Here is a 19,636-nt window from a genome sequence, read left to right on the forward strand (position 1 = left end):
AACATTACCATATTTTTATTCACATTGTTCATCTGAAGAGATTCTTAAATCCAAACTTAACAATCTTTACAAATCTTATATAATTACAAATGATTTGTATATATACAAATAGGTATGATATATGATGTGTATACTAAAGATTTATTGCATCTAAAAGTGAAGATGGACAACCAATATATTTCTTTTACTATTTCATTTTTTTATATATAAAAAAAATATATCTTAATAAATATTAAAAATAACTATCTAGCCACAATATCACAAATCATTAAATGAAACAGCAATTCATTATCAAAAGTTCATCTGCATCAGATTTCTGAACATTAATCTCCTAAATAACTTTATAAATTTATAATAATGCAGGGCACAATAAAATAAATATCCCAGAATGTCAGTTTGGAACTTAAAGCAAAGGTAAAGAATTCAAACCAATTTACAGACTTTTCTGCATTCAAATGCACTCAGTAAATCATGATATGTTCACATTTCTTATGGATTTCTGCATATGATGTTGAATGAAATTTTACAATACATTAACCTATTATAAAGTAAATATATATCTTCTGTTTTTATTACAACTCAGTCCTTGCAACTTCACAAATGCACTTTAAATTCGGTACATCGTATCATATGATTATTACTTCAACGAAAACGTTCGGAAAATAATGCATTGAATTGTTGCCATAGAAATGTGATAGTAACTAGGAAATGCTACACTGTGTTAACTAGGTCAACGCCGGCTCTGTCATGAGTGGCCATCAGACGGCAGTTCCACGGTAATAGTCTGAGTCGTGTCCGTCGTTGTCTTGGGGGTGGGGGAGGCAGAGGCTGGGGAGACAGGTGTTGCCGCTGCATTAGCGACAGAGATCAATTTATTCACAGTCTGAAGGACACTCACAGCAGCAGGGGGCTGGGGGGAGTTAGTCCCTGCCCCTTGTTTCTGATTTGGCGGTGGTGTAATTATCCTTGCATAAACAGGCGGGGCTTTCCCAGAGCCTGCCTTCCCTTTGGCGGAGCTCTGAATCAATTGTCCTGCATGAATCACATTAGCATTTGATTGTAGAGTGGGTTGAGATATGAGAATTGTGGCTTGTCCGGGTTTTAGATTGGCTTGTTGACCTAACACTGTCCGTACCACTTGTATATTTTGTCCTGGCTTCCCACCAGTGCCACTAACTAATAATGGTACACCCCCAGCTATGCCTGAAATTAAAAAAAAAAACAAGTGCTCTCACATACATGTATTTTAAAGCTTGGTTTAAAAATATAAGAAATCTTTTTTCAACAATTTATAAAATAGTAAACAGAAGTTCTGTTAACCTAGCAATTTCTTTGCAGTGGAAAGGTGTTTACATTACAAACAGAAGATAATTTTTTTCAACATTATAGTTACTTGTCACCAGTTAATTACAGTAAAACTCATTTAGTACGAACACGGTTATAGCGAATTCTCGGATAAAGCGAAGTCTTTTTGAGTCCCTGGTAAAATTCATAACAACTCTTTGCAAAATTATACGGTTAAAACGAATTCGGATATAACGAATATACGGATATAGCGATCTGATTTTGAGTCCCCTAGAGGTGAATAATAACGAAATTTAACTCCTTTATAACGAATTTCTTTACAGTTTAAAAAAATTTGCACTTCCATTTAACAAAATAGTTTGAAGGAATATATTTTTATATAATTTTTTCAATTTACAATCCGATTTCTAAATGTATCAAAGTAATGTATTTTTATTTTAAGCCTCAATTAGCAAAAATTACAGTCTGGTGAAAGAAAAATGTATATAGTAAATAGGCTATAGATATTATAACGAATTGGTTATATGGATATAACGAATTACGGATATAACGAAGTAATTCCATAAGTCCCTAGGACTTCGCTATAACCGAGTTTTACTGTACATATTGTTTCTTAGAGAGATATTCATAATGCAAAAAAAATATCAATGCATATTGCTTTTACTAAGGAATGTTGTATTAAACCAACAAATGGCAACAAGGCACAGAAATATTAGTAGCATTATACACAGTTGAAGTAATGTTGTCCTTACTCTGTACTTGTGAGGTGTTGGTGCCAGTGAGGACGCCAGAGGACTGCATGATGATTTGTGAGAGCAGCCCCGCCTGCCCCCCTGCATGAGCCCCACTGACCACCTTACCCTGACTGGTCACAGAGAGGCCACCGGGGCGGAGGGTCAGACCTGGCGGCAGCTGTGTCACCACAATGCCCCCCGCAGAGGGAGTGACCACTTTTGGTTGAGATGAGGAGGTGGCTGGATTTCCCTGAGATGTACGCGTGATTGTTTGAATGGTAGGGCCTCCAGTCACACTGGATTCTGAAAGAAATAGAGAAGAAAAAATGATGAATATCAAAATTTAGAACAATACAGTTAACTTAGCAGTTAAGAGAATATTCAACTGGAACAAAAACATTCTGATAATAAATACCTGTATCTCAAAGAGATTTCCCATTCAAATTAAAATGTAATAAAGAGTGAAAAAGATTTTTTCGAGCTGTGTCATTATCTTACCTAGTGGTGTCCTTGACTGACTCAAGGTCACGACCCCAGCAGCCCCGCCCCCCTGCGGGATTATGCTAATGGGTAAGGCACCTTGGGGTGTTTGTATCAGCTGCTGGCCCCCCTTTCCTGTGATCTGTAGGAGCTGTCCTCTTGCCTGGGACAAGGGTTTACCTGCCAGCTGGATTGGTTTACCACCCCCTACAGGCTGGAGCAGGTTACCACCTATTGATTAATGAGAATGACTGTAAGATGCAGGTAATAATGCAGGACTTAAATTTAGGAAACTTCAGATGTACAATTATCTACATTTTTTTTTTTTTTACATAAGAAATGAAAGAGGTGTAAAGTATATTATAAGTAACTGTTTAAAAAAAGATGTCACTCTTTTCAAATCAAAATAATGCAAAAGATAAAATAAAGTGTCATATTTTATTTTGCCTTGTATCTTTAGAGTTGTAGGGATGTTCCCCCGGGGCCCCTGAACTCTCTGGGCGGTCAGTAAGTTACCCATGTTGACCATCTGATTCCCAGACATTTGTTGAACCAGGCGAGTGACCAGCTGTGCACTAGGGGTAGAGGTCACAGTGCTGGTTGAGGTGGCAGCCATGGTGATTTTCTCTGTGACCTTGTTGATGTTTGGTGAACTAATGGTGGGTGAGGCCTTAGGACTGCTGGCATTCTGATGCTGGGCCAGCAGCTCCTGGCGTAGAGCACTGGTGATGTTTTGGGTGATGTTGGGACTGGCACCTCGCAGACTCTGTAGAAGTCCTAGTTGTACGGAATGAGGGAGACCCTGAGGGGCCTCAACTCGGGGGGAGCCAAGAGTGACTGATGGAGAGGCAGGCTTAGCTGTAAAAAATACATAAGACTATGAGCTGAATAATCGTCACAGTGCTGTCATGATATACTGTAAATTCCTAATTAAACGCAAGAAATTAATATCTGCGTAAAATCGTGAGAAGCCTGTCTCGGGAATTTTAAAATCACGCTCTTTTTTTTCTCGAAAATACGTAAACTAGATGAAACTGATAAAAATTTCATCATTCGTGATTTTACATTCTCATGATTTGTTGGAAAATCGTTGAAACGCGGAATTAAGTGCTAGCGTAAAATAAGGAATCTACAGTATGTCATACATGTAACATGCTTCATTAAATTCTTTTCTCTGGTTCAAAATAACGACTATACTTTATGAAAGTTTTTTTTTAACATTTCATTCAAAATCAAAAGTTTTAACTTTTACTTAGTACAATGTAATCTGTTATGTATACAATAACACTTGTACCTGTGGATTTGTTTGGTGTGCTGGCAGCAGAGGCTGCTTTCTGCTGCAGCGCCTGCTGCTGCTGGAGGTGAAGGCGGATTGTGGCAGCAGACTGAGAGTGGTGGACATTACCCTGGGAACCTGGCACAGTGCCAGCACTGACCGCATTCTTCAGGGCCGCTATAGTAGCTTGGTTAGCTGTAGACCTGGGAGTGCTGTTAGACAGGACTCGGGGGCTAGTCTGGTTCACAGAGGGACTGCCACCTAAACACGCAAATGTACAACTCTAATGTATTAAAAGTGAAACCTACTGAATTCTTTTATTGAAAGTTTTTCTTAAGTTAAATGTTACATGTATAAATAAAGGTGACTCACTAGATTTGGGACTCTGGATCACAGAAGGACTGGCTGGATTCAAAGATGAACTATCCTCCACATTCAGCGTGTCTCTGCTCAAAGCAGACTTCAGACTAGGGCTGGATACTGAGGTAGACAGGCTTAAAGGTGTGTCCTTCACCTTGCTCTAAAATAAACAAAAGAGAATTCACGAAGCATGGTTTATAAGGTGTTTTTATTTACCATGGTAAACAAATCATGACTTAGATTTGGTACTAAGTACACACCAATTTTTGGGCCTTTGGTTTCTGAAGTGACTTTTTGGCTTTCTGCGCAGCACCATGGGCCTGGTGAATTTTCTCTGGAAATAAAATTTTTGTATAGAATATAAATAAAGGACTAACTGTAACACAAGGATCTCAATCTAGATGAAAATCATCAGTAACTCATTTACCGGAGTACAAGGTATGAAATATACACATAGTCTATATTTGAACACTCTACAAACTCATTTTACTTTACTTCCCAAAAAGTAAAACTCTGAAATTCAAATCTTTTTCAAACATACAAACCCCAAAAAGGGCAATTTTACTTGTTAAAATTAAAGGACTATGTGCGGTATGGTCAAATATCTGCCCCCGATTTCAACCAATTTTTAAATAGTATCGTATAAAAATCAAATCTTCACAAATCACTGTATAGAGGATGCCTAAAACTTTAATCCTAATTTTAGTCATCATTGCTTGTTCGCTGTTTATCTATGACGTCATCTAAATGACCTAATTCCCGCAAATTTGCAAACAAACGAAAATATTTTCAATTTTTCTCTATATTTTGCATTCGGAAGTATAGAGCGCAGGTCTGCTCAAGTGGGATTTTAACATATATTTTTCTTCAGATAGTTATACACATTATACTAAAAAATGGTACTTGAGCAAGCCTGCGCTCGATGTTTCCCAGTCGAAAAACCATCGGAAAACACCAATATTTTGCTACAAAACAACAATTTATCAAAATAATGCAATCTTCATGACGTCATTTCTACATTATGACGTCACTGTGGTGATAACCTTTTACACCTTTATTTCCAATATGATTTTAACTATCTTTCACCGTATTTTTAAAGCTCTTTTAAAAACTTTGATTTTGGGGGCAAAAAATGCATAAAACTGCACATAGTCCTTTAAAAAATCAATTACACTTTTGTTTACAATTACATGTAGCAAGAGTTATAAAATCAATCTGTACCAACCAACACTTCATGGTGCAATACAAATAATGGAATACAAACACAATAGAAAAATCATTTTGACAGAATGAATAACAACATTCTTAGCCTTACCAAATTCCTCCTCCGAGCGGCTCCTGTGTAAGTAGATCCACAGTTTGCGGTTGACATCATATTTGACACAAGGATCTTTTTCCGAGTGTAATCTGTCTAAAGCACCACTAACCACCACATTGATCTGGATAGAGGAAAAAATCATACAGGTCACAACCTTCAGTACAAAACAAAGATACCATAGTCCGTTATACAGAGTTCAGTTGAAATTTTAATGAAAAACCCTCTTAAAAAATATTTTTCTTTAATGCATTACATACATACATGTTCTGTAGATTCCTAAATAATCACATAAAATTGCAAAAACACTCATTTTCTGAATAAAAAATATCCCTTTTAGTCATGAACTTTGGTATAAATATAGAATCAATATACAGGTACACAATAGGTTGCAACATAAGAAACCTTAAAGTGCATTATTTCACACCTTTCTTTGGCTTAATATAATATTACACAGATAGGTGCACCAAATCTAATTTAATATGCTTTCATTATTTACCATATATGAAACCATAATTATTGTGAGATCAAATTACTGTCAGTGTCTACTTTAAACTCAAACACATGACTTCATTGTCACATAGATAAGATATATGTATAGACCTCAGTTTAGTTCATGGAAATAAGTGCTTGGTAAATGAAGGTATTAACATACAGTAAAATAACAATTAATGAATTAATCACAAGTAAACTATCATTAAGGAGGAAGTTACCTGAGCATCTGTAACACCTGGAGCCAGGAACTGGGAGTCTTTGAGGAGTTCACATATCTCCCCGCGAGTCCCCTCACCATTGGGCAGTCTGGCCGCAGAGTCCCTCACTGTCAAAGTCACCAATTGAGTCTCATACAGTTTGCCAGTACATCTTCATGTTTTCAACTTTAGATATGAAAAACATTCTCTATTATCATTATTGAAATATCATAGAATCTTTTTCAATGTATAATTTACCCAGAGTGAGTATGGTGACGAATGAAGGCCTGTTGGACACCAGGAGAGCATGCTCTCGAGCCTTGTTGTTTGAGTTATCTTTGGTGTACACCCCTTTGACTGGTCCGACCACTGACTCATAGTTGTGCATCTTGTACGTAAAGGCTTTGTGAGGGTTCATAAATCTACGGGCCTCCTGTTATAAGATGCCATTAAAAGTAAAGATTTAAAAATAAAGTATATAGATTTATTGACCTTTAATAAATGAAGCTGTCGGCTATAATACCTGTTCTCTAAACTGTGCCTTTTCTTCATCTGTCGTGGATTTGACAACATAACCTGTTTTACTGTAAATAACAAAGCATACATTTAAGTCAATTCAAATTTAACACAAATCACTTTGGTCATTTATGCAGGCAAAGGATTTTAAGTAAGGGCTTTTTAAGAGTAATGTGGATTGAAAGCCTTTAGGTATCAAAGATGTACCTGGTACCTGAAACTTAAAACTAAACCTGTGCCAAGAACTAAAACCTAAACCTGAGGAAAGCAGGTATCTTCTTTACAAGTGATTTAACTTTTAGGATTGCTTAAACAAAGTAAGAGAAAGTTGTGCTTGACCACTGATTTTGTTACCTAAAGGGTTTGTAAAATCAAAGTTACAAGAAATCCCTTTTTACCTCCTGGGAGGTGGAGTTGAACTTGGCCCCCCTTCATACAGATCACAATTTCCCTCTTTACGATTGGTGATGAAGTGTTTAAACAGGGCCGCCATGTTGTCATCTGAGTCCCTCCCTGCACCGATCCACCTCCACTGTTGGGCCCTCTCCTTGTAGTCCACGAATGGCACAAAGTTTGGAGGGGAGACATCTATAGAAGACAAAACACAAAGGGGAGCTGTTACAGTAACTTTTTTAAATAATCAATTGTAACAAAAGGATAAAGCTCTAATGTATACAGAATTAAGAACAGTCAACTCATGGCTGATAATTAAGATATCAACCATGCAACAACAATGTTCAATTGATTCTAACCAATAAGATCTCCAGCCAGGAATTTGAGGGCCTGAAGCACGCAGTCCACCCAGTTAGGAATCAGAGTGAACCAGACATTTTTTGTAGCAGAACCTGATTCCTGCCATTCTCGTACTTTCTCCTCCATCTAAATAAAGGAAATTACACTTGAAAACTGGAACTCATATCTCCACTTACACAGAGATAATACATTTAACAATAAAACTTGAGCATACCATACAAATTAAATAAAATACAATGTATTTGAGCTAAAATTATTAAAACCAAATGTTTTTTATCTCCATTGTTTGATTCTGTATTTCTGATAATAAACTACATACCTTAGCTGTAGTTGCCTTTCCATCATCAAATTCAGTCACCATGTCACGGAGCAGACTGAAGAAGTTTGTGTACAGGCTGTAAGAGGTCGGGATCTTTGATAAAGCATTACTGAAAGTACATTGTACACACATGCGTAAATACATGTACAGAAGTATTAAAAGAAAACATAAGGAAACATACCGGTACATGCAGATAAGCTCATACAAAATAACCCTTTTGTGAATCTCCAACTCTAATCTGATCTTACACTTCATAATTACATGAAAATACCCAAATATCAACAATGATATTTTTGCTAGTTAAAACCATGACAGACTGTTGGTTGTTATTTAAATTACAAGATTATCAGGACTTGCACATACTCTTGTTGAAATAGATCTGGGAGGGGCTCCTCTTTGATGTCCAGATTGATGGGTGACAGAGATTCATCCTCGCTGTAGTTGAGGGACTGGGAGGTATAATCCAGACCCTCTTTCTTTATCTTTAATACTTTCTTTAATTTCTTCTCCGACTTGTCCCTTGATTTGATTTTTTTCTTCTTGCTCACGCTTGAAGAATTTGTGTCTGAAGGGGAAACTGTAAAAGAGACCAATCAAAAACAATTTTTATATATATCCTTTTTTAATAAAAAAAATATTAATTTTTTTAAATTTTGGATGAAAGGGCAGAAAAGGGTACTTGAGGTAAAGAAGTGGCATTACCAATCTCTTTTGGACTGCTTTTGTTGGTGGCCTGACATCTTATCATGATATCATGTAGAGTAATGGAGTCAGTATTCAAATCAGGGTGGTCCTCCTAAGAAATGATTAAAACAAAGATTTACATGTAAAAACTTCATTCACACACAAGGGTTATTGTAGAATGTAGAACATTTTACATTACTGAAATCCATTTAGATTACTGGTACATTTGTAATATGACTCGACTGCTAGATGGGTGGATAATTTACATATAAAAACTGCATTTACACACTAGGATTGTTGTAGAATGTAGAAAATTTTAAATAAGATTACTGGTACACTTGTAATATGACTTGACTGATTCATTAAGAATGGCATAAACCTTTTGACCTTGATCCCTTATTTGGTAAATTATACTGAGAATTGGTGATCCAAATCACTACTCTTTAACCAAATAGACATCATTGACAAAAATATTGCAGTGTACACCAGGATTGTAAAAGACACTGAATACATGCAAAAACTTCCTGTACAGTGGTATACAGCTTTGACCAATCACCCCCTGTACCTGTGATGCCATCAGTTTTTTCCTCTTGTGGTTTCTCAGTAGATTTCTGTAGTCCTCTTCTGTTACTTCCACTGGACTAAATGGACGCTGCCTCTTCACTGGCTGGCCATCCCCATGTCCTGTTCAAAATGTTCAATTCGTTCACCTGGTTTTATTCTATTTCAATAACAGGCCCTTCCATCATATTGTAACAGAAGTTCAATCAATACCACAGGATATCACATGATCATAACCTTTTTATATGACCTACATGTACACTGTTCTTGTACAAACTTAATATTTTTTAAATGTAGACAATAGGACCCATACACAAACACCCACCTGTGATGTCCCCATTGACTAGCATAGGTTTGGAGGAGAAGGTGTGTACCACACTGGGCACAGTGGGCTCCGGGGAGGGGACTGGGCATGCCGACTTAAACAGCTGCTTCCTGGACCCCTGGGCAGACACTGAAAACCAGAAGATGTGCATACACTTATCCACTCTGACTTTGGTTGTTAAGGTATACAATGGCTAACAACTACAACATGTCCGGTGATACACTGACCTGCTAGATCTTCTTCCTCTGATGAGGTTTCCTCCATCCCACATTCCTGTCTGACTTCCTTCATTAACCTAATTAGTCAAAAACATTTATTGATGATGATAACTAAGGATTTAACATTATATCCCAAAAGGTTCTCACATTTTTAAATGACAGTAGATGCAGAATATTAACCAGTATCTTTTATTTAGATAATGCAATATTGTTTGAATAAAGTACAAAACTGCAGTGTTTGATATTAACCACATATCATAGTAGCTTACCCATCTAATAAATAATTACAGCCCTGAAATCTGTTGTCTTGTTTTTTATTTTGAATGAACTCAGTATACTGTTGATACAAGTACCTGACATATTTCTTTTTAGATCTGTGCTCAACAGAACTCCGTTTGGGCTTGGCAGGAGGATTATGGGTAATTTGTAACTGGCCACCTGGTGGCACTCTCTGAATTTCATCATATGCTTTCTGAAAAACAAATATCATACTGATGGCATATACTTTTTTTTTTTTGCAGATATTAATAATTTGTTGGCGTTTTGTCCAGCAGCTTTCTCTGCTGTTTATCTTTGCGTCCCATTAGATACTGACCTGCCTGGATAACAAGATATCCTTCAGGAGCTTGGAGTAGTATCTCTGCTGTCTATGTTTATACTCTCGATACTTAAAGTTCCGACATATGCTGGCATACTTGGCAATATCAGGTGAACAAAACCCATCTGTAATACAGCATAGTATACAAAATACACTCACATTTACACTTCAATCAAAGTCATTCAGTTTATTTATATCCTTCTGATTTTGTGCTGATATATTTTAAATCAATTTTTATAACAACAATATACATGTACATATATATTTTATAATCTTATTCCAAGGTTGAGCAATACTTTATTTTTTATTACAATTTTGTATATCAATTACATCATTCCAGCAGCAGGGTTAGATTATAATCTTACTTGATAATGTTAACAGACATCTAACACATAGAAAAAAAGTAACAAAACATAATCTGTTGATTGTCTGTTAATGAATGTCAATCCCCTGCTGTTTGAAGTGTACAAAATCAATAACATACAAGTGATTACCAATCAGATGAACAGATTGAAACTTTTGCCAATCATTGGAGTTATAGTAGCATTATCTCGTAATGTGTGACTGAGCCTAATCACTACCAGTAATTTGATATGTATTTTTTACAAACCTCTCATTTTTGCTTGAAGCTGAGACAAGGGATTTCCAAACTTAAAATTCTCATTCCCAAATAATTTCCTGAAACAGAAAAGCTTAATTACCTTAGTATTTAGAAATCAATAGCAAATACTTTGTTCACATTTCAAGTAGCGAAAAAAGCTTATTTTTAATAATATTTAACTTAATTGTTGGGTAAAAAACCCAATAAAATTATCTTTCACAGATGTATAGAGATCCTTACTTCAGACATGCTTCCTTCTCAGCCGAATCATCAGAAGGAAAGGTTGGTAATAAAGTCTGTAAAAAGAAAAAACAATTTAATGCTTGTTTTCGCCTTAACTAGCAAAACATGATATAGCAACTTTTCAAAATAAGGATGGGGTTGGGCTCAAATAATTTTCTTATTCCTTGGAGGCAAAAGGAATTATAATATTATATTATTATATATGAGCAGAAATTTATTGAAATATAGGAACCACTGTAGTTATATAATGAAAATATGTACCTTTAAGTGTGTCTTTTGTTCTTCAGTCAAAACATTCTTCCAGGTGTCCATGCTCAACACATCTTTAAAGATGTGACTCTGAAAGATAATATTCATCTTTGATTTTAACTTTTAAATAAGTAATAACTTTCCCTTTTAATACATGAATTAAAATTCTCCAGAATAAAATTTCAAAAAGGAAATTAAAGATGTGAGATGTCATTTTTTTTTTTACCATGTATACCCTTTAAATGTGTTAATCAAATGCATCTCAACTATGAAACTGAGTTGGAGCTGCAAACACACAAGTTTTTAGGATGTATAAATTTACCTGTTCCAGCATAGCCTCTGGAAGTAGGAGTTCTATCTTCCCCAAGAGACATCTCTCCATCTTGGGCCCCGAGGAGGGTGCTGGTAGCCCCCAATTATCATCTTCACTCTCCTCGCTGCTAGACATCTAGTCAATCCTGACTAAAAGTAAACATTTTCTCATAAAAAAAAGTATAATCCTAATGTAGTTTTAATGTTCTCAGTATTATTTACATATTAATGTAAATATATATCAATTTTAAAACATTAGAATTATAAAGAAAGGCATGTCTACATTTATATACCCAAGATTTCTATTCATTACATGTAAAATGTATTGAATTGAGAATCAAATTCCTTATGTTTCAGTAAACCAGAAATTTTTCCCATATAAATGTCACCAGGTTAACAAGTGTGTGTCAGTCAATATATCAGGTCTCTATAGCTTAGTGATTATAGTGCTACCACAATACACAAGAGGTCCTGGGTTCGAGTCCCCATTGAGACTTTTCACCACCTGGTACATTTGGTGCCCAATGTGGGGCCATTTGTAACCCATGCAGTGGTCTAAACTTCAGTGAGGGATCATTTCATATTGATTTAATATATAAGAAAAACCTGAAACATATAACATTGACTTATTTGACCAAAATCTTAGAATACTGGTACAAATATTATTATAGATCAAGATTACACTTGAACTATCAACACATCTATATACCTTTCTAGGTAGAACAAAGTGTGCATGAACAGGTCCGGTAATTAGTTTGGTGGGAAATTTGTTAGTAGAAGTTCAATTTTGAAAGTTGTCTAACAGATCCAATAATCAGTCGAATGGTAAAATGAAAATAAACAATTATATGTGGACAATCTCACCTGAAAATGTCAATAAAACACACACACAAATGAACACAGAAACAATTACATTTACAAATAATAATAATTAAACATTTAATATATATTACTTACCCTGGTTACATAGATTAAATTTATTCAAAGGCACTCAAAATTAATCACTTCCAAGAGAAGGATGTATTTTCACATTTTAACATGGTAAAATAGTCATCCAGAAACTCCACTGGCAAAATGGTCATCATCTACTTTCAATTTACCAAAACACTGTTTCATTTTTAAAACTATATTTAAAATATACAGCATAAATTTAGTATGAATGTACTAATTAGAATTTAACTATCACATTAATTTGAAATTAGAAATCATAAAGTTTTAATGCTTTATTCAAAAACAAAAATTCATTTAAATTTACTTTTTTAATTAATATTTCTATTTGTTTTTCAGTTAAAATATATCCCTAAGAATAAAATTTCCGATATACATACTTATGACAGATTTTATCACAAAATTATAAGCATGAGCACGAATTTGGGCGGCTTTTAACTTGTGACTAGTACTCTAGCATTACTTTTCCTATGGCAATTCCATGTGGGGTGAGCATGATGCAGCACACGACTGGAAAACATTTACTGACCAGTGCACACTGCAAGTGTGTCAATACATTTAAAACACCCTACGGAATTTCTATAAACAATTGCTTCTTGACAATGACCTTTGAAAAGCACGTTATCGCGCGCATGATTTTATGCATGGAAATGAAAATGAGTGATCCTTCTACACTGGCAACCGTCTCTCCATCTTTATACCAAGTTGAATGTTCAGTTTTGGTGTCACTTACCTTTATTTAAAGACTTGATTTTTTCATAAATCTAAATATTCCTATTTTTGCGAGTTTTTACAGTCAAAAACTTCTAAAAACGAGTTCAAGAATGTTGACTGTCTGGGTGAAAAATCCAAACCGGAAGTTCATGATAGCCATCGTGCTCCTTGTTTGGTAGAGAACATTTGCAGTTGGTTGGATAAAAATAATTTAAAAAAATTATATTTCTTAAAATAAACACTTTTTGTAATGTATCTTTGAAAGTCATATACAGTATTACATTTGAATTTCAAATATTTTTTTCATTAATTTTATTTAAACCAATCGCAGAGGAGGAAATAAGTTAATTCACAAACCAAGATGGCAGGTAACCTCGTGTGCCGGGTTCACCCGGTTGTTCTCTTCAGCATTATTGACTCGTTCGAGAGAAGAAATGAAGATGCAAGAAGAGTCATAGGAACATTACTCGGTAATGGTACATTCTGACTTAAACTGTACCCAAGATTCTTCTCAAGACACTACAATTTTCACGCCTGAAGCATACACCAATGTCCATATTGTTTACATTTTTAGGATTTTCATGCTTTCTTATGATGTGTGATTTTTCGCGTAACAACATATTTCAAGCTTCGAATTTTAGATTTTATACCTTTGGTTTTTGCGCTGATCTTCTATGTTAATTGTAAATTTAGTGAAGTTGTAACCGGATGGGAGAAATAATGATGGACCAGACCGGGATTCGAACCCGAACCCCCTTAATTCATTAGTAAGGTGTTCTTCCAACTAAGCAATCAAACGCCTTGATAGACTGATCTGTAGTCAAAATGCTGTTGTCCTACAGACCCAGTTTAATGGTAGATTTGCACCATGTATCTGCAGTGTAGAAAAACAAGCTTAATCAGGTTTGCTGGTTAAATGCCTGAATGTTATACCTATTGTACCTTACCTAATGGGATTCATTTTACATTCAACTCAGATTACGGTTTTTTCTGGAGAAAAAGCGCATCATGTTTACTGCTGGGCAAGTGCCTTGACGTGTTTGCTTCATGATTAGATTAAAAATTCGTTTGAAATATTCAATGTGTCGATTTTCCCTCACATTTGAGAAAAGATTGAAATGAGTCGCGTATAAACAAAGGGTTGAAGTCTTCAAAAAGGTTGATTTTATTCAAAGTACGACATAGTCTCATTCATCGAACTTTGTACTTTCAATGTCTATCATCCAAGAAAATGAAAAACAATTGCGCTATCATATCTTAGAGTTTTGTTCAATCCCCTCCTCAAACAAAACAGAAAATTAAATTATATGATTTTAAAAAGTTAGGTGGAAGAACACTGAAAATTCATAATAATGGAATGTTCAAATTATGGAATTTTAAAAAATCATTTTAATTCACTGCATAATTTTATCTACTAGTGTATAAATATACATACACAGTAAAAGTAGTTTTTCCCAATTGACCAAAACTTCATTGATTGTTCCATTTTAAAAACCTTAGGACACTTTTTAAAAACAGAAAAAAATCACTGCCCATATAAAGTGGTTATGTAGCTTAAAACTTAATAAAACCAATAATTAATATTGCACTCATCAAATGAAAAAGATGAAAGAAGAATAATGTGAATTTATGACTTTGTCAGTTTTAAGTGTAATATTATGTTTTTGTTTGCTCATACAATTTATTTAATATTTTGCCATTGCTCTGTTGTAGGATCCTTTGACAAGGGGGTAGTGGATGTAACAAACTGTTTCTGTGTCCCACACAATGAATCAGAAGACGAGGTATGGAGTTGTTGCACTTGCAGATTTAAACTTGTTGTAAAGTTCTATGTGTGTAGATACACCTTGTTGTAGTTTAAAGTTTTATGTGTGTAGATACAACATGTTGTAATTTAAAGTTTTATGTGAGTAGATACAACTTTGAAGACTTTAAGGTTATTTTTTTGGCATTTTCCACAGGTGGCAGCAGACCTTGAATATGCTAGAAATATGTATGAACTCCACAAAAAAGTCAACCCTGCTGAAATAATAGTGGGATGGTAAGTTGTAATGTACATGTATGTAGTGATACAGCACTATCTATGACTAGATTGCGGTATATCAATTTGAAAAGTGATAGGCTGAGATACAGTAATGCTAATTATCAACTGGTATTTCACTCTCAGCAAAAATATGGTTGAGAATGGTAAGCAAAAATTTGAATTTCATTTCATTCAAATGAAATCCATACATTGTGAAGTGAAAGTTACTTTTACATGCATTTTTATTTGTGATCAAAGATTACACTTCCTAATTTGAACACAACTGTAAACTTACATATGGTAATCTAGCACTCTCAGAAATAGTGCAGAGAGTCCTCTTCATATTACACGTACTCAAAATACTAAAGTGTTCAGAAATGAGCCTATACACATATTTCCCAATCATACACTAGAGTGTACCTAAAATTAATTTCCAGAGAAGCAAACGAAATGCACTGCTCTATTATTAGAATTTATAATATACGAAATAAAGATACATGTATTTAATAGGTACCATATTTCATGATTCCATAACTTGCTATGAATGTTTGAATTTATACTACTAATACACTTTACTAGTCTATACTATGATCTACAGGTATTCCACAGGGTCTGATGTCTCAGAACACTCAGTTCTCATTCATGAATATTACACCAGGGAAGCCAAGAACCCAGTACATGTCACTGTAGACACTGGGCTCAAAGGCTCCAAGATGGATGTCAAGTGCTACGTCAGGTATGTGTAGTCTAATACAATGTTTTAAAAAAACCAGACAGTAGCGATTTTCCTATTTATAAGTTTATTTCTTTCTGTATCCATATTAACAAGTGATACCATAATTTTCAAATGAATAAAAGCACTTCCATAAATTTTGTTTCCAATTACTAATCAGAAATGGTCAGTATTAAAGTGATCCATTCTCTGACCAGAGGTTGTGCTAAACAAGCTTTGCTCTGTCAACAACCAATGTACAAGGTTCTTGTACCAACTGAAAAAATGGGCAAAATGTTATTAAATTTGACATATTTACCTCATTTATGATTTACAATGTATCTAGTGTATACACATTTATTTTTGCCCCTTGTAATTTTTGCCCTTAAAATTTTGCTACCAGTTTTGCCCCATCTTGAATTCGCCCAGACACAGTTTTGTTTAAAGAAAAATAATTTTTGACATTGGGATTCGCCCAATCTTAAATTTGCTTGCTGACAATGAGGCAAAAGGGGTGAAAATAAAACAGGGATGAATATTTTCATGTAGACAATATAAAAGAAGAAGATTATGAATAATTCAATTTAAATCTTTAATACCTCAATACATTATTATTTCTAAATCACAGTGAGAACTTTTTTGTGGTGGTAAAAATTAAAATCTGACAGATGTTTGAAAGTTTTGAATGAGCAGCTTCAGCATGCTCCCGATCCATTGTTGAAATCAGCAGCAATGTCATCTCCAGTGTTCTCTCTTTAGCTTTAATCCAAAGACTATTTTTCCAATGTTGACAGAGATGTATAAAGCAAAGCTTGTGTAGCATAACGTCTGAAAAGTGAATGAAAGTAATCAAGTTTATTAAGATCAGCCCATCAGTAATCGATACACGTCTACTTGTTTAGAAATAATGGCATTCTGCCCTAACAGATTGAAAATTGAATCATGCTCATATGAGATACTTTTGTTTAGTGCTAACATTGGAGTACCTGGAAAGACGGTGGGATGCATGTTCACTCCAGTGCAAGTTGAAATTAACACGTACGAGCCAGAAAAAGTCGGGGGTGAGATAACTCATTTCTTTCAATATTCCTTGTCAGAGTGATTGTTTTGTTACAGTGCAGATAAATGTCAATAGCTATAATTCAAAATGGCCTCTTTCTTTCCAGTGGATTTGATCCAACAAGGCAAATCTATCGGTAATAATAAGCGCACGGTGAGCATGGTCAGTGATTTGACCCAGGTAGAGCGGGCATGCTCCAATCTCCAGGAGAAGCTGACGCTGGTGTTGGAGTATGTGGAAGAAGTGCTGGTAGGTTCCGGATATCTTACCCTTCTCTGAAAATTGGTAAATACCTGTATAATTGTACTTTCTATTCAAGTATGTTGAATATTAAAATTAAATTAATTTTCACATTTACTCTTGAAGGCCAACAAGATTCAACCTGACACAAGTATTGGAAGATATTTACTAGATTTAGTAAATAATGTCCCCAAAATAGAACCAGAGGAATTTGAAACCATGCTTAACTCAAATATGAAGGTATGTAGACTAAATAAGCTTTTGATAAAAACTGATACTATGATAATTAAATCAACTTATCAAACTTATTGTGAAATTAATTTTCAAAGTACCAGTATTAAACCAGTTTTGGACATATGTGATATTTTAATAAAACCTGTATATTGTATAAATTTTGATTTTTAGGATCTTCTGATGGTAGTCTACCTTGCTAATCTGACCAGAACCCAGCTTGCTCTGAACGAGAAATTGCAGACACTGACAGTGTAGACCAACAACTGCTCCGTTTGTGTATTGATACCTGGTTATCTGCCATCATTGACTGACAGTCTGAGGACTTGCCACCACACAGGACAATGACTATTATTTATTATAGCAACATGTGCATTAATTTTCTCATTAAAATATGTAATACCAGAACTCTTTTCATATGTATGTGTAAAAAAAAAAGTCTCAAAATACAGTTGAATCTTTAACAATTTTTGTAGTAGGCACACCACACCACGATTTGTGTACAATATAACATGGTTACAGTGAACATGCTCATAAGAACCATGCTTACAATATAATCAATTTCATTTTATTCAATCTTTTAACACATTACAATCTTATAAATAATGCTTATAACAAGTCAAAAATGTTTATCCCCAGCTCTTTACTATAAACATTTACTGTATTCCTAACTTGCAATTGGCTAGACTTGACTCACAACAGAGAAAGCCATAATAGAAAATTTTCTTCACAAAGAAAAGCGTTCACAACTATTAGTTTGCATACATCCTGCATCAGTGGAGCGCATGGCTCAGTGATTGTAGGTGTTACAGTAACCATGAGGTCGCTGGTTTGAGCCCCACTGTGGTCACTTGATGTGGTGTGTTGCGTCATTAGGCAAGTCACATTATGATTTATCTGCATTGTCAGAGTCCACTAAGCTGAATATGGGTATTGGCTTATGCTAGTGGGATAACCTGAGATGGACTGGCATTATGACTCGAAGAGTTCAAGAAATATCCTGCAACTGTTGTGGTCTTGACTACATGCAAACAAATATATAGGATTAATTCGTCAGCCTGGCTTACAATCTTGTCTTTGCTACAATTTTAATTAAAACTGAATTATATATCGTGTAAAGATTGCTAAGGACCAATGAATTTGCCATGACCTTGATCTAAGACAAGGTAAACAATGCCAGAAAAAAAATATAAATTGTGTGTAATGCAGGTTAGAATTGACAAGAATAGAATTCCTGGGTCCCCCGCCGGTCAAGCAGTATACTAGTATCGACCAAGGCTGATTTAGGAACTTGACCAAGGTATTAGTGGTATAAACATTTGGTATAAATTTCATGTAAATCCGTCAAAATTTGTAGGCATGAGAGCGCTTACAAGGTCAATTTTTGGATAAAACGGAGTCATTATTGTGGTCAAAGTCCCATAACTCCAACAAAAAGTATTGACCAATGCTGGTTTTCGAACTTGACCAAAGTATTAGTGGTATAAACATTTGGTATAAATTTCATGAAAATCCGTCAAAATTTGTAGGCATGAGAGCGCTTACAGGGTCAATTTTTGGATAAAACAGAGTCATTATTGTGGTCTAAGTCCCATAACTCCAACAAAAAGTATCGACCAATGCTAATTTTCGAACTTGACCAAGGTAATAGTGGTATAAACATTTGGTATAAATTTAGTGAAAATCTGTCAAAATTTGTAGGCATGAGAGCACTTACAAAAAAGTGTGACGAACGGACACACGGCATTTCTATGTCCCTGCTCCGCGTTGTGGCGGGGGACAAAAATGCCTGTATTACACAGTTGTGTACAACCTTGGATGTGTCATGATGTTGACACAAGGTCACTGGGAATTTCAAGGCACGCAATTATTCTTGTCCTGGTCATATTTTTGATATAATAGAAATTGATTAGAAGCTGGTACTTCACACAAAATATATGTTATGTAAAAATTTCAACCTTGACCAAAGGTCAAAGAGACTATTTCAATGTTAAAGCATATCGACAAGTAAGTATTTTTTCATAGAGGAAATTAATTTATGAGCTTTCTCCCAATAGTGTTTTGACCCCGTCATAATTTGTGATAAGGGAGTTACAATTTTTAGAAAGAAAGTGTGATTATTGTAACTAAGATGACATATTCATATTGCATGCTGTTAAATAAATCA

At 34.9% G+C, this 19,636-nt stretch overlaps 2 protein-coding genes across 4 annotated transcripts; one reads left to right on the top strand and one right to left on the bottom strand.

The window, feature by feature from the left end:
• LOC105329089 (nuclear factor related to kappa-B-binding protein) lies at positions 1-13,383 on the bottom strand. Of its 3 annotated transcripts, XM_066074821.1 has the most exons (27): positions 13,223-13,373; positions 12,499-12,626; positions 11,552-11,691; positions 11,242-11,319; positions 10,978-11,033; positions 10,747-10,814; positions 10,134-10,261; positions 9,892-10,010; positions 9,548-9,615; positions 9,321-9,449; positions 9,000-9,118; positions 8,453-8,546; positions 8,114-8,327; positions 7,751-7,859; positions 7,431-7,557; positions 7,077-7,266; positions 6,686-6,746; positions 6,421-6,595; positions 6,184-6,290; positions 5,471-5,594; positions 4,416-4,489; positions 4,168-4,315; positions 3,814-4,056; positions 2,967-3,377; positions 2,538-2,750; positions 2,058-2,342; positions 1-1,203 (listed from the first exon to the last, which is right to left on the bottom strand). In XM_066074821.1, exons 3-27 carry the CDS (start codon positions 11,675-11,677, stop codon positions 746-748), a joined length of 3,924 nt encoding a protein of 1,307 aa, XP_065930893.1. In that variant the 5' UTR covers positions 11,678-11,691; positions 12,499-12,626; positions 13,223-13,373; the 3' UTR covers positions 1-745. The 3 variants fall into 3 exon arrangements, with proteins under 3 accessions (XP_065930893.1, XP_011428549.3, XP_065930894.1); XM_011430247.4 differs by lacking the exon at positions 12,499-12,626 and having other exon boundaries at positions 13,223-13,383; XM_066074822.1 differs by lacking the exon at positions 12,499-12,626 and having other exon boundaries at positions 11,552-11,687; positions 13,223-13,377.
• A 151-nt stretch (positions 13,384-13,534) lies between these two features.
• Positions 13,535-17,877, top strand: LOC105329087 (eukaryotic translation initiation factor 3 subunit F). Its single transcript, XM_011430246.3, has 8 exons — positions 13,535-13,673; positions 14,917-14,987; positions 15,165-15,244; positions 15,825-15,962; positions 16,908-16,999; positions 17,105-17,247; positions 17,365-17,478; positions 17,644-17,877. The coding sequence occupies exons 1-8, from the start codon at positions 13,565-13,567 to the stop codon at positions 17,725-17,727; spliced, it is 831 nt and encodes a 276-aa protein (XP_011428548.1). The 5' UTR covers positions 13,535-13,564; the 3' UTR covers positions 17,728-17,877.
• The last annotated feature ends 1,759 nt before the right edge of the window (positions 17,878-19,636 follow it).

Source organism: Magallana gigas, chromosome 2 (assembly GCF_963853765.1).
Source record: "Magallana gigas chromosome 2, xbMagGiga1.1, whole genome shotgun sequence".
NCBI classification, from domain to species: Eukaryota; Metazoa; Mollusca; class Bivalvia; order Ostreida; family Ostreidae; genus Magallana; species Magallana gigas.